Here is an 18,564-nt window from a genome sequence, read left to right on the forward strand (position 1 = left end):
TACTCCTCTAGGCCTAATTAGACTGCCTACCCCCCCCCTTTTTTTTTTTTTTTTTTTTTTTTTTTTATCTTATCAAAACTCCTACTTTAAAAGGTAGCGTGCCAGAAAGGGTTAACTTAAAGAGAAAGCCTGTTGTCAGGTTTTTGTTCTTTGAAATGAAAGCTAATTCAAAGGGGCAGCAGGGTTTTGTGAGCATGTCCGGTAAACTCGTAAAGGAATAAGTGTGCATTTCAGTGTTTGACATATATTGATGTAATCCAGATGCTTTTTGAGCAGAACTGGTAGTAAAAATGTAGTACAATGTTATTTTTAAACCACATTTTGTACATTAAATTATGCTCAGAGTTGCCTGACATTTGCGGCTTTAATGCATTCATAGTATAGGGACTGGTAAACTCTGAAATAATAATAGAATTTAAATATGAAGTTTGTACAATCATTAGGTTATTTTGAATGCAGGATACATGAAAAATGTGCAGTGCCTTCGCCGGGATTCGAACCTAGACGTCTCGAATACGCGCCGAGTGTGCTACCGCTACACCACGAAGACATGCAGAAAGAAAATTACCTTATAAGTAAAAGGGAGAAAAATTACCTTTTAAGTTGAGTGGAATTCATTTATTAAAACGCAAACGAAGTCTATATGAACTGACAATATCTCTTTAAAACTTTTTCTGGCAACAAGCGAACTAAAAACTACTGCTGCCACTCATTTTCAAAAAGATAATATAATATTTTTATTTGGGGGAAGCGTGTTAGTTCTCGCGTTACAAAACGCATGCGTGAATCATACAACTGAGAATGGCTGAATTCATACTCATCATATCCCAGCACTGTTGCCCAGGGTGCACCACAAGGTGCGGTCAATATTACATTGGCAAGGAGAGAAGAGCACGTGCAATCAAGCCTTACTCGGGGTTCGAGCTCGCATCTTGGATTTGTGTCTAGCAATTAGCCTAACTTGTACTTTGTCTAGCCTGCACTAGACTAGACAAAGCGACCCTATACAACAAATACATAGAATAGTTTTAAGAATAAAGTTGTGTATTTTTGTACTTACGTTTTAATATCAGTGGTTTCTCTCCCTCTGAAATTGTAAATAAAATCCTAGGATTTGCAAAACTAAGCCATTTTGTTAGCATTTCAAACATTCATTCTTTTGTAATATTTTATTATCATTTTTTATTTCTTTATAAGGTATTTCTCCCGCCTTCCTAGCGTGCCTTCGTGGTGTAGTAGCTCTGCACGTTGGGCCGGTATCCAGAGGTCCGTGGCTCGATTCCCGGCAAAAACGATTGCTAATTTTTCATCCTGCCTGCTTCCAAAAATACCTAATGTCTCTACATCTTTATTACACATTATTATTTCTTCTTGCAAAAATGTGCTTCAGAGTTCTTTAATTTTTAGCGATTGTTTCTGTCTTAAAAGAATGAACAGTTAAGTTCATAGTTTTTCCCTCTTCGTATCTTTATAAATTCAAGTACAGAAAATTTATATAAATTGTCAGGCTATAGAAAGTATTTTGTTATCTGCATAATAATTAGAAATATTTCAGAAAGTACTACGTTTAGGAACTTGAAATTATCTGAACTGCTAACTCGATGTATTTTTATAATATAATAAATAATAATAATTTAAAATAGTTTTCATAATTAAATTTTGTTAATCTGCTTGTGTTTCGTGATGTGATTTGACCGGTAAAGAGCGAAACATACAAGGTAATCGTTAAAAATTATTATTTTGATTGCCTGCTTTTATATGTAGATTTTAAACGGAAGTCTTATTTTTAACAGGACGCCAACAGTTTCTCAACAATCTTCGATCTGTGGTGAACCTCCTCCTCCTACTCCTGACACGGAGCAGCCTACTGCTATGGAAGAGAGCGAAATTTTTGCAAGGTGAGTAGTTTTTGTTATTTCTCGTGTAAGTATTTTGGTTTTACTTCGATAGATGGCGCCACTTCAAATACTACGTGTCGCGTTATTCTTGCAAAAGAATTAAAACGGTATTTATTTATATATATATATTTTTTCCTCGATTTGTTTATTATATTCTTTGTTATTCGATGTAAAATCTCAGAGGTTTTCTGATTTTATTCCATTGCTTGTTTCGATTTTTTTAACATTATTTGTTTCTGTGCAATATGTAGAATGTAAAAAATAATAATACATTTGTTTAATTCAAACCAAAACTCGATTGACTCTTTTTATTATCTTCACCACGGGGAGAAGGAATAATAATAATAATCCATGAATTTTCAAAGCAAAATTTTTTGCAACTGTCTGCTTAATAATTTTTTTGTCAGAGAACTTTTTTAGGATTTTCAGTGTGGAATTTGTATTAAAAATACTGTTGTTAGTTAACAAACACGGCCTTTCTTGTTGATTCCTTCCAAATTTTAAATAATCGTTCAATTTACAATATTGTTAAGAAACTGCATCGTAGAACACGGCTGTATATATATATATAATTGTTTCATAAGAATAAATTGAATTTAATTTATCGCATTTATTAATTATTGTTAATTGGACGAGGGTTGGTTTGTTCCCCTTAAAAAGTCAACTGATTTCCGATCAATGACGATAATTACTTAGTTTGTTAATTTTCATTTTAAAAGTTTCCATTTCTAATTTTCATGATTTATATTCAAGCTGCTTTAAAAATATCTCTTTATAAATAAAGTCTGCTTGGCGAGATTTGCGCCGGCGAAACAGAAAATTAAGAGAAGTATTTAAAATTAAATTTAACTTTATTCTTTTGAAGCAGTATATATATATATATATATATATAGGGGTTGCTTCGCACAAGAATATATTTTAGTCTTCTTCATCTTAATATCATTATTAATATAGTCGTTAGTCTCTCAGTTATTAATAGTTTCCCTATTGTTAGTAAAATTTTTAATTTAATCAACATATAATTTTTTTTTTTTTTTTTTTTTGTAATGATGATAAAAAAAATCTCAAAAATGATTTAAGCGAACTATAAAAAAGAAAAAAAAAATTTTATAGTTTGCTTAAATCATCTCTGAGTAATACAGAATAGTGAAAAATGTAAGGGGGAAGTCTGGTAATTGGTATTTCAGGGTTTCTGTATTTTAATGTTTATTTCTTATTTTATTTATTGTTTCAAAATTAAAGTTAAAGAAGCGTTTGCTTTTGTCATCTCAAATTTCATTTTAGCTTTTGCCTGGCTTTTTGCTATACTATTTTCATCAGAATTAAATGCATTTTTTTTATAATTTTTACTTCCTTGTACGAAGTAAAAAGGACGTATTGTAATCGCAAAAAGTTTCAGGCAGCATATTTCAACGAAAATATCCCATTTTCACCTCTTTCAAATGCAATTTAACGATATATTTCCGTGATATATGTACGTAAGGACAGAATAAAACACTCTTTTCCTCCAAAAAAAATTATAAAACTGCTTTAAAATGAATTCTAGAAGAGAATTTTTCGTGGCGTCTGTACGAACTTACGTACGTATCTCGCATAACTCAAAAACGAATACCCTCAGAACGTTGAAATTTTGTATATAGGACTGCTATAACATGTAGATGTGCACCTCGTATTTTGGTTGCAATCGGCCGCACCAAACGTATATAAATATATTTATATATATATCCACTCTGTTACCCGGCTCAGTGATCTCAGTTTCTTTACTCTTATATGTTTGTAAATTGTACATTTTTTGCTTTAAAAATGATTGAATTGTGTTCTTCTTATCTTCCGGTTAAGGTTTTTATGCCTTTAGTAAATCTGTATGCAATATTTTTAGAATTATCAACAATTTTAAAATTGTTTAAGTGCCGCTAAGCCTAATAATGTTTTTGATGGCAGCCATTGCTCTTGTTTACATTTGAAACAGCAGGATAGCGGATTTGTTGCCAATCTAGAGAAACTTAGCTTCGCAACAACAAAGATAACGCCTTCATTTATTATTTAAATCGTGCTTAATCATTTCTGGAATTTTTTCGAGGAAATAAGCGTTTAAGATTTACTTCGTAACTTTTAATACAGATATTTTGAGTTTTTATGTATTTTTGCCTTCTCGCGAAGTGAGAACTGAATTAATTGAATGAGAAATACTCAATCGTCTGTGAAAAACTGTTCTTTTTTGTTTTGTTTGCTTAATTTCTTTTATACATCCTTCTATCTTTGTTATAGTATTTGAATAGAACATGTGGCAACGATTAGATAATTCTATTCTTTAAATGATATAAATTTTGTGCATTCTGAGTTATAATATGAACGAAATATAATACGGTTAAGTGAACCTAGCGCCAGAGTGTCGCTATGGTAAACAAAGTGAATTTTAAAGAATGCATTTATTCTATTGTGGTTTATGCGGTGTCGGCGAAGTAGGTTTAATTCAATCTAATAAGTTTAAATGAAATGCAAGAAAAAATGCGTATAATTTAATATTCCGTACAAGGAAGTCATCATGTGTGTTTATACATCAGATTTTTATTTATGCAAAGATGATTCTTCTGTATAGAGGGTTCCCCCCCCCCTCCCAAATGAGCGCAAGAACGCCAAGTACTTTGTTAATCATTCAGAACCGTGTACCACACCTCTTTCTACAATTAGAGCAAAATTTAACTTTAAAACCCAATTTGTATCTTGTGTGATGGACGTGATTCATAATCAAATTTGAATTTGATTACTTGACTTCTAACCTCTGTTTTACACCCTTGTACGAAGTAACGAAAGTATTGTAACCCCCCCCCCCCCAAAAAAAAAAAAAAAAAAATTCGGGTAACATATTTTTAAGAAAAATAACCATTCTGACCACTCTCGAATCCATTCGAATGATGTTTTTGCGTGACATCTCTACGTACGGACAGAATAAAGGACCCTTTTTTCCCAAAATGGATTTAAAATGGATCAAAAGAGACTTTTCGGCACGTTTGTACTTATAGGTACGTGTATATGTATCTCCCATAACTCAAAAACGAGTAGTCGCAGAATGTTGAAACTTTGCATATGCGACTAGTATAACATCTAGTTGTGTACCTCCCTTTTTCCTTGCTGTCAGCCACACTTATATATATATAGGCCTTTTTTGGTTTGTTCTCCTTTCTTAAATTATATATATATCTCGTTTTTAGTTTGTTTTCCTTTATTCTCAATCTGATACCCCGTTAAGTGAGCACAGTTTTTTTTTAATTGGTAAATTTTGCTTTAAAAGGATTAAATTACGTTGATGTTGTCGTTAAGGTTTTTATACTTTTAGTTAATCTGCATGCAATAGTTATAGAATTATCAACTTAAAAGTGGCGCTTGATCTAATGAGGTGACCATTTTTTTACATTTGAAACTCTTAGTAGAATAGTGAATCATGTTAGTTGTTGTCACCAACTTCATTGTCTTTTTGCCCAGTTGGACTAAAAGTTTATTTTTAAGGTTGTTCATCGAAAATTCTGTCTTCTCTGGAATGGTTCCCGCTGGCCGACTTGCTTGTTTTTGCATAGAAACTCTGCTTTTAACTCTAAATTTGTTTTTTAAAATTGGTTTTAACTGTATTTGGTGTTTTAGGTTTTTCTGTATTTTATAATTTTTAATGAAGATATGTTGAGCTTCATATTATATTTTTGCCTAGCCGCGAAGTAAGAACTAAATTGACTGAATGAGAAATCTATCTCTAATGAAATTCGAGGAAATAAGTTTAAATGAAGTGCAGCAAGAAGTGCTTATAATTTAATAAGACGCGCAAGGAAGTCATGTAATGTCCATATTAGATATCTTTACTATCTTTTCTTTATCTTTACTTTAAAAAAAAGCCATTTTTATCTCCAGCGCGCGGGACTGTGTATCGGAAATTCTAAAGATATGCACATCTTAAAATTACTTTGCGATATTGCTGTTGAATTAAATTTTATGGTTAATGATATTTAATAAATAAAGGTAACATGATAATTAATAATATGATATGTAATATAGTAACATGATATTTAATATAATAACACTCAAAACTTTAAAAAAAAAGCCCCTTTGAGCGTTAATGTAAAATCTGAAAGCTTTCAGATTTATATATATATTGGGTTGGCAACTAAGTAATTGCGGTATTTTTTAGAAAATCAAAGACAATTTTTTCATGGAACTAAATAACTTTATTCTGTAATGTATTGCCCATTTTAATCAATGACCTTTTGCCATCATTCAGGCAGCTTCATAATCCCACGTTCATAAAACTTCTGGTTTTTATTAGCAAAAAACTGAATCAGGTACGATTTGACATCATTATCATTATTGAAATTTTTACCATTCAAGGAGTTTTGTAAAGATCGAAATAAAATGTAATCAGATGGTGCAAGGTCAGGACTATATGTTGGATGTGTCAAAACATCCCAGCCAAGCTCCAATAATTTTTGCCGAGTGACCAAAGATGTGTGTGGCCTTGCATTGTCATGATGGAATACAACACCTTTTCGATTTGTCAATTCGGGCCGCTTTTCTTCAACTGCATTGTTTAATTTCGTTAGTTGTTCAATGCAGACATCAGAATTGATCGTTCGGTTGGGTGGTAAGAGTTCAAAGTAGACAATTCCTTTGTAATACCATCAAACTGATAACAAAACCTTCTTTTGATGAATATCAGCTTATGATGTTGTTCGAGTTGATTCACCTGGCCTGCTCCACGATCTTTTCCGCTTGATATTCAGCGGAAATTTTTCATCGCAAGTTATCAGTCGTTTTAAAAATGGATCATTTTCATCACGTTTCTTTAGCAAATCGCAGCTGTTAATGCGTTGCGTTAAATGCGTTTCTTTCAGTTCGTGAGGAATCCATCTATTGAGTTTTTGAACATAGCCAAGTTGTTTTAAGTGATTTTTCGATGCATGTATGTGATACACGAAGCTTCTCTGCAATCTCACGTGTTGTACTGTGACGATCCGAATCGATTATTGCTTTGATTAGGTCGTCATCAACTTCAACTGGACAACCAGAGCGTTTTTCATCTTTGAGTGAAAAATCACCAGAACGAAATATGGCAAACCAATTTTGACACTGCCGTTCTTTTAAGGCTTCGTCACCTTATAAGCAGCACATAACTTTTTATGAGCTTGCGATGCGTTTTCCCCTTGCGGAAATAAAAAAGCAAAATATGACGCAAATGTTCCTTTTGATTTTCCATTTATCAACGAACGCCAAACGAAAACTACGCAACCGATCAAAAAACCTTTTTTTACTGATTGACAGCTGAATTGCCAACTATCAAATAACAAAATGTGTTTTACATTTGTACTACGTCTGCAACCCTAAAATTTCAACTGAAGCCATCTATGAGTGAAATCCGCAATTACTTAGTTGCCAACCCAATATATATATTTTAATACAAGGTCGATGGTTTATCTACGACCTGGTTAATAGAGAAGTGATTGTAAAATATGTGCGATTTAAAAGTTAATGAAAGTAGTTATTCTTCGTGTATTCTCCAGTATCTTCTAACGCCATTTAAAAGTGCAATTTTCGAAAGAATCGTCGTTCTCAGTTTCGGAATGAAGCAACAGAGAAAAACAGATTTCGCCTGCATCGTATTCGTACTGCTTTTGAAAATCCCCGCAAAACTGTTTCTCTTGCAAGGATTTACCTCCAGAAATGAGGAAAAACGCATAAGCTTTACAAGATTTATGTTGCAGATGCGAATCGTTTGAGGGGGATTAACAAAATGATTATCTAAATCTGGAGCTGTTGATGTGATTTGTATACGACAAATAAATTTACGCCTTAGTCTATTTCTGGCTTTTGTTATTATTGTTAGATTTTAAATGGAAATTTCAATCTGGCGACCTTGATTTAGGTCATAATTATTTCTTCTAATTAGACATCTGACCTATTTACACGCACATATTAGTTGTTACTTAAAACAATTAATAAACACACTTAGTTTATTACTTAAAAATGAACTATGCTCATGTCGTTGTTGAAAGTCATATTCGTCATATTCTGTAAAAGTTCTTTTCTTCTTTGTGGATCTATAGAATTGCTCTTGTTTTTTGGTGACGGGACATGCGCAACTGCAAAAGACATGTTTCGTTGATGTCTTATGTCTTAACTTCCATGCTGACACGTTTCGTGCAAAACTTAGCAGTTATTCATTTTGCTGTATTGTTTAAAACATTGAGCGCCACGCGTATGTTTTAGGCCATCCCGTTCAGGCCACGCGCTTCGCTTAAAAGCGCTGATATTGTAGGGCCAGTGATTCGTATCCCGGCAGAAGCTAGCAACAAGCTGTGAAAAAGAAGACATTCCGTCGAACAAAAGTGCAAGAATATCTAGAAAACAACAACATAAACTCCGAAGAAAACCTGGAAAAGCCTCTGAAGTACGAAAATATTGTAAATTATGTTATGATAAAAATGCAACAGAAGCTGGTAGAAAGACTAAAAGAGTGTTGTCACATTTTGTAATAGCTGTAATGGAGAACCGTTTTTATATTTACCGTGCTTCAATGAAATCCAATGAATCAAAATCAAATCTTGAATCAAAACTAATTACATTTTAAATAAATCTTGTGTAATTTCATAAAACAGTGTAAATTTTACAGTTATATATCATGTTACACGCTGTCAGCCAGCGGCGGTCGACGCGAAAACGGTCTAGAAACGAAACGGTCTAGTGTCAGCCACAAATGGCTGACGCGACCTAAACGGAAAGTTTAGTGCAGCCACAGATGGCTGACGCTGCCTAAACGGAAAATCTAGTGTCAGCCACATATGGCTGACGTGGCGCTCAACGTGTTAATGTATTGTATACAGAAAAGCAGGGATTTTTGTAGAAGAGAGATTTCAATGTCCCTACCCCCTTACGCAGTAGCATGGAATTTGATTGAATTCCTCTTCGGTTTTGTTCTTTTTTCTTTATTTTTTAAAATTTCTTGACTTGGGGTAATGTTTGTTTAAAAGTTTTGGTTTAAAAAAAAATTTAATTTTTTGTTGCATTTATAGGATTTTTTTTAAATTTATTAATTATGAATTTGAAATTTTGGTCTTTGTGAAAAATTTACTCTAAATTTCTTAACTTTATGTCTTTACTTATATATACATCTATGCCTTTTCACAATTAATTTCAATTTTTGAACCAATCAATGTTGTTTCTTTTCTCATTTGATGGATAACGAAAATATTCGGTGCATTCAGATGACGGCTATAAAAAGAGATCTATTTAAAGAGCCTAAAGAAAGTTTTTCAAAGAAATTTATGATTGTTGCTGGTGTTTCATGTAACGGCAAATTTAAAAATAAATAAAGTGGAGAAAAATGTTAAGATCAACTCCACGTATTATCGGGAACACATTTTATACGCAGTTTTCCATTAGGAAATAACTTGTCTTTATCCACAGTAACATCAGTCAGTAGGAGACAAAGCAAGCAAACACACGTGAAAAATCCAATGCCAATTTCCTGCAAAGAATGAAAAACAAACGGGTACCAAAGCATAAACCCTACTTAATCTCCTGATATCATACTGCATGCATTTTTACGCTTTTAACCTTTTAAAAAGCGGATTATCCAAACATGGACCCCACAACTCGCCTTTATTTTGGAAAGCTGATTATGAGGAATGCGCTAAAATACCTCTTCCGATAAAAGGCTGTATTTTTATTGGCTAAGAAATTACGGTGTAGAAAGACATTGAAGAATCAGGATTATCAAACAGAACATTTAAAACACAAAAAATTTACGTAAAATATATTGTTACGAAATGTACAGGCGCGGTAAGATGGCTTCCCTGCAAAGCAGTTTTAGGGTTGCCGTAAAATGGCAACGGAAGGCAAGGTTGCCATATTTGGCGAGAAATCGCCCATTTGGCGACAAAATTGACCATGGATATGCCATGGACGGTTGGAAACCTTCTGGAACGAATTCTTACCGGTTTAGCCCAGAATGTTCTCGAACACAAGCCGAAAGCTATATAAACCCTGCTGGTCCGCAGTCAGTTAGTGTGCTTCATCGAGAGGGTGAATCAGAGCGCCTCGTCTGGAGTGCGAGTTAGTGAGTATCGTGTGTGTGTGCCTCGTCTAGCGAGCTGATAATCAGTCATTGAGCGAGTGTCTCGAAGTCTAGCGCCGAGTTGGTCGTCGATTGCGTCGAGAGAGTCTTTTAGTGCATCGTCGAGTTTTGTCTCAGACTGTGCTGAGTCGAGAGCTATACTCTTGTGTATCGTCGAGTGCATCGCGTGGAAAATCTCGACGTGGAGTTCCGAGAACCACCAAGCACGAGTTGGGAACTGTACTCGGGTGCTTTGCAGTGAAGCTGCCTCCATCGTTATTGCCTGACAGTGAGAAGGCTGTGTCGCTGATCGTATTTATAGTAAGTAGTTCATCGTCGACTGTAAAAACGTGACTTTGGAGCTGTACTGATCAGTATTGGCTAAATAAAGTGTGTTTCGATACTTTATCAAGTGTCGTCGTTATTCACTCCAAATCTACGAAACCCGTACGAACGTGAAGGAAGAAAACAACGTAACAATATGTGCAAATATGCTTCATTAATTAATTGCATTAATATCGTAAATATTCATAAAATTATAATTAATCCAAAGGGTCCCAGAAAGACTATAAATTTCGTTCCGGCATTTAGCGTCTCTTCACTACAAGTGTTGTTTCACTTTTCAAATTGTTACCACCAAATATTATCGCCCTGTATTATTACATTTAGAGAAATCAAATAATGAAGAATCTGCATAAATGTATGTATGTTTCTCGCACTGTGATAAAACAACGGTACCTAGAGTCACGAATTTTGAATAACGTAATCCTCCTGCAAATATGGGCATCTGGAAGCCCAAATTTGAAATTTAAAGTTTGTTTTATTATTGATTTTATATTTTGTAAAACTTTAACTAATTTTTGATTGACAAACTCGAGGATTTCAAAGCGAGCAATGGCACCGCTGTACAGAAAAAAACAATATTTTTTATCTCCAGCGCGCACGATTGTGTAACGGAATTTCTAAAGATATGCTCAATTTAAAATCATTTTGAGATATTGCTCTTGAAATAAATTTTATGGTTGAAGTGCGAAGAATATGATATTTAATAAATAAAGGTGTATACACATTAGGATTTTTTTGAAGAGAGATGAAAAATTAGCAGCGTTTTTGCCGGGAATCAAACCACGGACCTCTCAATTACGCGCTGAGCGTGCAGACCATTACACCACGAAGTCTCGCTAAGGAGACGGGAGAAATACCTTTATAAAGGTAACACACAAAATGGTTTAAAAAAAAAACTTTTCAGATTTTTTTAAACAATTTTTTTAATAAATTAATTTATATTTGTTTGAATACTAAAAATAGGTAAAGTATTTTATTGCTTTTACATTTCTAGAGTTGTTACAGACTGATTTAATTTGAATTATAGATTAAAGATTTTATGCATTTTCGAATGGCAACTTTTGATGCTCTGCTTATCTGTAAGACGTACTGCGGAAACGGTATAGCATCAGGGTGCCTGGGTAGAAGATATATGTTATTTCGAATTCTGTTATAAGTAACTAGTATATATTTCTTGTATTAGATTTTCTTTCATCCGTTTTCATCATTTTAAGTTTTTACAAATTTTTATTGAAAGTTATTTTGTGTTCTATTTTGTTAAGTTCATTTTTAATTTAATTTACAAGCACGTGGGGGAAAGAGACGAAGCTATTGAGACATTACTAAAATAAGATTTTTTAATTAAATAATTTTATTAATAAATTACCTCTTTAAGTCTCAATTGTTTCGTTTGACGAAACGTGCTTATGGTATTAGCTAAATTGGAGATTTCTCATGGTTTTCCCTTGATACGTCTATGGGAAACCTCGAATTGGGCTAATTGACCATTTATTCCTTTCTTTGTCTTTAAATTGTTTTTGATTGTTTGCGAACAAAATTGATGTTTTTTAGGTTTTTTAAAAAATAAAAAATATTTTCCTTTTTTTCCAATTTTGTTTTTGTGGTTTAAATTGTTTAGTAGTTATTACAGGAGGTTTTCTGTCGCGTAAACTTTAATTACTTTATATTATTGTTTTTACTTGATGTTATTTGTGTACTCTGGAACTGCAGTATCATATTTACTTTAAAGTATTAGAAAAAAAAAAACTTTTACTTTCCTTTTCTGTGCTAATATTTTAGAATTATATATATATATATATATATATATATATATATAATGTATGTATAATTAAATTATATATATATATGTATAATTAAATCATGTATTTTAGCGTTTTTTAAATTTATAAGAATAGATATGAGATAAATTAAAAGATAAATTTCTAAAGGCTAAAGTGTGCGTCAAGTTTTAATAGACCTGAAGTGCTATCTGGGAAAGCCGAGAAAGGAGAAATGAGCAGGCTATAGCCTGATGCAGAAAAAACATTCATAAAAATAATAGACAAAGTAGTGTGAGTCTCCTGGTGAACTAGTAATAATTAAATCTACAACACAATATTAAGAGGTACATAATAGATTAAATAAGCTATACAACATCGGTACTAAGTACGGCCATGGGCCGTTTACTATTATTTGGGTCATTAAAGTCGTAATCGTAAATCCCTATAACTGGGTTGTTGATATTAAGAAAATTGGCATAAAAGTTCCGGGCAAGCCGGCAGTAAAAACACTTATTGTTCTATACCCAATTCTTCATGTAACTTTTGATTTCGAACATACCAACTATCTGTAAGCAATGCCGCATTGAAGATAAAGACTTGTGCTATGGCAATACATTTCGCTGCGCGAGGATGATATATGTATTGCAGCGCAGTGGAATGTAACTTAAAGGAACTGTCAGAATTTCCGGGGTGATTTTGCTAAAATCGTTTCTAACTCCCTCCCCCTTTCCTCTTCGAACAAATGTACCCGAGCTTCATATTATGATGTGTGCAAAAATGGTGTAAGCCTGCTATGTTCATTAAGAACTTTTTTGGGAGCTTGTTTTTGAAAGAAATAAAAAAATAAACGATTAAAAAAAACTGCCGATTTCGAATTCCTAATTCCATTTCGATTTAAAATGCGGTTCGTTAGCTGTCAGATGGATAAATTTTCGATTCTTTCTCTTCTCGTTTAAGAATCAGTTTAATTTTTTTGAACCTCAAATCCCCCCCTTTGAAAAAAAGAATTTAAAAGAAAAAAGGGGGAAAGAGCTCTAGAGTAATAGCATTATGTTCGGCGATCAATTATATGCGCGAGTGCCGATGCATTTTTTAGTTACTTTTTTCTCTCCTTGGTTGATTTCAGACGACATTTTTCATTGCATAGAAGTGCCATTTAACGTACATGGTTTCGAATTTGCATTAAAAAGTCGCGTTTAGTTGTTTGCGGTCGTATATTTCACGCATAATCTATTTTTTGTAACTGCCGTTTTTCATTCATAAGTATGTTATTAAGAAATTCTTTTAATGGCTATAATAATCCTGAAAACGCAGATTTTTATTGAAGTCGATTAAGAAAATGGTATTTTATTTTTGAGGAAACGACTAAAATACCATTACAAATTGCCTGCAGAAGTTAAAAGGCAAAATTTTCTGTCTGTAACTTTATGAATAAGAGCCAGAAATTAGAGAATTTTTTTTTCTCCAGTTATTGTCGTTACCTTATAGAGTGATCAAAAAGTGTGGATTTTTGAAAGTGTGAGCACCTTTAGTGGAGTGTTGCCGAATTTTCTGGACAATAACGTTCGTTAGCATATACATAACTTAAACGCGACTCGGCAAATTTTACCATTAAGCGAAAAATGAAGTGTTTAGTTTATCATTTGTACTTTGGCTTTGCAAATGGCCATTTCTAAGAATGTTACTATTCGCCGAAGCATAACATCTTTGTCTTTCATATTTAATCAAAGTGTAATTGCAGCATGACTTAAAACGATTTAAAAGTGTAAATCATTAGGTTATGTGCAATGTCCTCTCCGGGACTCGAACCTGGAGCTCTCGAATACGCGCCGAGAAAGCATGCAGTAAGGTGGGAGAAAATACCTTATAAAAGAAATAAATGCATTTCTACCGATGCTTTTTCTGAATGTTTGCAGCTTTATTGTAATTAATAAGATATGTCTCTTGCGTCATATAGGTTACAGCCGAAAACATCGCGGCAAAAACATCACGGACGAAAACGTCGTGGAGAAAACAACGCAAGGCGAAAACGTCGTGCTACAAAACATCGCAAAGAGAAAACATCGCATTCCTAAAACATTGTGGTACAAAACATCGTCGTCGAAAATAAAGCGGTTCAAAATCTTCGCATTTAAAAAACATCGTCGTCGAAAGTATTGTGGTAAAAAATAAAGTATCTACAAATCATCACATGACGATAAAATCGCAGACATGCTTTTTTCAGACTTTAATAACTGTAAATGGATATTCCTATAATGATTTGTAAGCGCAAGATGGAAAGAAGAATAATTTTTACTTTCATATTATTTATTCACTAATAAATTGTTGCTGAGAAAATAAGAAGGAAACTTAAGCATAGAAAATTAATGCAACTTATAGCACTCAATAGAATTTTAAACCGACATAGTTAACTAACAAAGGCCATTAATAAATCATTTTTATAAAGTTTTTGCTGGTAATTTTTCATGAAAAGTATAATCTATAAGTTGCATTTAATTAATGCAATAATTTAACTTTTTCAGCAAAAATTTATTAGTCAATAAAAAACTGTGAAAGTAAAAATTATCCTTCTTTACATCTTGCGCTCACAAATTATTATGGGAATATGCATATACAATTATTAAAAACCTGAAGAAAGGCATATCTGCGATGTTATCGTCATACGATGATTTGTAGATACTTTATTTTGTACCACGATATTTTCGACGACGATGTTTTTAAACTGCGAAGTTTTTGAACCGTTTTATTTTCGACGACAATGTTTTGTACCACGATGTTTTAGAACTGCGATGTTTTCTCTTTGCGATGATTTCTCCCACGATGTTTTGTAGCACGACGTTTTCGCCTTGCGTTGTTTTCTCCGCGACGTTTTCGTCCGCGATGTTATCGGCGGACACCATCATATATTTATGTTCTGGTTCTTTGTTTGCGAGTATGTGTGCAAGTCTAACTTTTTATTAAAACAAAAGTGAAATACGCCAGAGGAAGACATAAAAGTCTCTTTTGATCGAACCCACTTTGTTTTCCAGAATGAATATTATCGACAAATTGAAGGATTAGCTATGAGTAATCCTCTCAGTCCTGTACTTGCTGATGATTTACGTATAATAATTTGAGGTCAACTTATTTGAGAAGCTATCTTTTCGTCTCTGGGTTTCGTTGCGTAGACGGCATTTTTACGCTTTTTGATGGCTATTTTACCTAAGAAAAATCTGACTCGTTTTGATGAAGTTATTCCAAAAAAATCGCACAGCCAAATATCTTAGCATCACTTTCAGTAGCAAACTTGGTGAATCTTCGGATTATGGTAACTTGGCGATTTTTTAGGCGAAAATTTGGCGACCAACCCTGCTACAGCAACCTGCTAGTTTTTTTTTTTTCGCACGCCATTTTATTTTCACGAAGTAAAGGCATGTTTTTTTTTAACTTAACATTTTTTCCAACAATCTGCTAGCCGAATTACGCTTATGCTAGAACTTTTATGGAACAAAAGTGCTTAATCATGACGAAGATTAGGTGCGAAATTGGGAGAAAGTGCAGAATCGCCCACTGCTTTGCGCGTTTTTAAGAATTGCACATACGAAGTATCCAGGTACACGTCGACCTATTTTCACTTCAAAAAACATCCCAGAATTGCACAAAAATGGCATTGCGCACACGCTTGACTTTATCCATGTACACATCGACCTATTTTCACTTAAAAAGTCAAAGAAAATTGACAAAAATCGAATTCTTCTGACTCTTGTAAAAAGCGCCAAACAAATAAGTGGGCGATTCTGCACTTTAGCAGCGAAATTGTTTCTAATTGCTTATCAGCTAAAATCACGATCGGAATTTTCCGGAAAATGTCACATGACATGTCTCATGATCTCTCATTTCTCTGAGACAAAATAATCTGTGATTCGAACTGTGTACTTGTCAGATTATTGCTAAAGTCCTACCTAGTAACCTTTATCGCCTTACCAAAATGTCGCCAAACTACCTGTTACCATATTCCAAAGATTAGCCGCAAACTTAACTACAAGGATCACATCGTAAATGTTAAGAATGTATCAGCAAAAATCATCAACTGCCCTTTTCCAATTATTCGCAATTATTCCAAATTAGACTTAACAAAGAAACATCTCATTTATATCTCAGTTGTGCGTAAAGTTCTTACATGTGCTTCGCTTGCTTGGATTTCTTTTACCAGACATGACCTGCCCAATCTCCAACAAATGCAAATATCTGCGCATTGTTACTAACGCACATTGCTACGTGCGCAAAAATTGCACGAGGACATCAATATTGAAACTACTGATAAGTAGTTTCTCAGCAAACTCAATAAAAATAAAGCTGCTACTTGTAACCATCTCGGGAATTTTCCGGAAATCGGGAATTTTCCGGAAATTGGGAATTTTCCGAAAATTAGATTTTTCTTGTCCTTTATGCTTGATCAGATAGCCTGGCTCAGTAAAAGTAGGCGGCCAGTGCAACTCTGATTAAAAATCCAGTTATAACCACATGCAGTGCTAATAAGGACCACGTGTTTCTGAGACTCCTTCTCCTTTATTTTCTTCTTTCTAGATATTTCTTTCTTCTGATGAGGAGGGACCTTTAGCCAAAGAATCTCTAAGGAGAAGAAGTAAAGGTTCCCCGGGGCAAATGTGGCTCCGTCAGACCGAAGAGACACATTATGTATATCCCTGAAGCTTACTTTAAAGGGGCAAACCATTCCAAATCTATCCACCCTCCGTACCTCACTGCGCATGTGCGAAATAACATCAGGAGGCAACAAAGCAGCATCAAAGAATGCAGCATGCCGTTGGCCATGTTAGCAATCTTTTACCACGTTGTTCGAAAACGTTCTTTGTTGTTGTAGTCGGTTTTAGCTATGTGAAATTCTTTTAAAGCCTTTTTAAATGTAATGCTGTAAGTGAAATGGTTTTGACTATTGGGTGAAAACTTTGCTCTTGGTTTTCACAATGGTCATTCCAAATAATTGTCTAAACGTTTTCATAGTAATTTGTTTTTAAAGTTGTTGTCGGATAATTATAATGTATTTCAATGTTTTCAATTTATTTAGGGGTGCCTTTAATTGTCTTTAAATATTTTTTTCTGTTTCAGTTAGTTATTGCAAATTTTGCTTTTAAAATTTCACTGTAAAATTTTAACTATGGATCCATAAAAATTTATTACGTTTTGTATGCCATTTGTTTTCCCCCCTTTTTAAGTTTACAGAAGAAACGAATTAAGAAATTTATTTCATTTAAATTTTGTCTTCGTACGGCTTGCTGTTTAAATTGAAAGTAAAAATTGGACAGGATTTCTATAATTCGCCCCAAAATTCCAACTAACATCCTTTTGCTCATAAAACTCCAGAAATGTATGAAAATAAAACATTTTGAGTTATTTCAAAGTAAAAAATTTACTATCTCCTCGAACTGCGCTGTTTAAATTTCACCCTGCGCTGGTGTTTCACTGCATAGCCGTGGCTCTTCGGTACAGTGGCGCAGAGGCGAAACAGGTTTACATTGCGTCTATGGAAGCTTTCATTCTTCTTCTTAGAGATTCTTTGCTTTAGCTGCCCTCGAAATCGATTGAGTGTTTCATTACACTTACGCTAAGTACAAGGTTGTTTTTATGATTTTGATTCGTACAAGTGTTCACAGTATCACACAGTGTAATCAATATTTACACTTAATTGGTAGTCATTAGTTTTACATCAGAGTACTAAAAAAAAAAAAAAAGCGTTAACCACAACGATGATCTAATGGGAAAGCTAGCTCTGATATCTCAGTTCACGCGGAACTAAACAACTCACAACAACAGTAACTAAGCAACTGGAACTCAGATGCTCTGTCTGTCCGGCCTTTCATAGTTTTCAACCGGTCGCGAGAAATTTCTAGTACTTTCTGCTTCTAGAGATTTCTGGAAAGCAGCAAGAGGATGGAATTACGGTTACAGCTAACACAGTGATCAATTACATTTATTTAGTTTAAATACAAATTACCGACATAACCATTTACTCAATATTAGTAAATGCAGTGCCCCTCTATTCTTACGTTTCCGGCATAGCTTTCCTTAAAATTTGTCGCGCGCTGCATTGCACGATTCACCTGCCTATATTCGTAGGAGGATTACGTCATTCAAAATTCGATGGCTCTGTGTACCCTTGTTTTATCACAATACGAGAAATATACATACATAAGTGCAGATTTTTTCTTTATTTAATTTCTTCAAATATAATGCAGTACTCTAACATTTGGTGGCAATAGTTTGAAAAGTGATTCGCCGTTTATTGTGAATCGACGCAAAGTCGCAAAACGAAAACAGTTGTCCTTCAGGGACAAAGCCCCTTTGGACTAAGTATAATTCTATTAAAATTACCTATTTGAATGTAAAATTCGTAACATTTATAATGGAAATATTTCGATTACCCTTACTATGTATACATATACGTTCTGGTATAATTACCTCAGAAATT

The 18,564-nt window shown here is 33.7% G+C and overlaps 1 protein-coding gene across 1 annotated transcript in view; it reads left to right on the forward strand.

Annotated features, from left to right (window-relative positions):
* Window positions 1-18,564, forward strand: part of LOC118189465 (IQ motif and SEC7 domain-containing protein 1-like) — a 649,009-nt gene that overhangs the window by 212,267 nt on the left and 418,178 nt on the right. The window contains exon 2 of the mRNA XM_085813482.1: window positions 1,794-1,898. Coding sequence (XP_085669608.1) covers window positions 1,794-1,898 — 105 coding nt within the window. The remainder of the gene's footprint in view (window positions 1-1,793; window positions 1,899-18,564) is intronic.

This window comes from Stegodyphus dumicola, chromosome 1 (genome assembly GCF_044657685.1).
Source record: "Stegodyphus dumicola isolate Sdum_Otavi_A_Nest chromosome 1, ASM4465768v1".
Taxonomy (NCBI): domain Eukaryota; kingdom Metazoa; phylum Arthropoda; class Arachnida; order Araneae; family Eresidae; genus Stegodyphus; species Stegodyphus dumicola.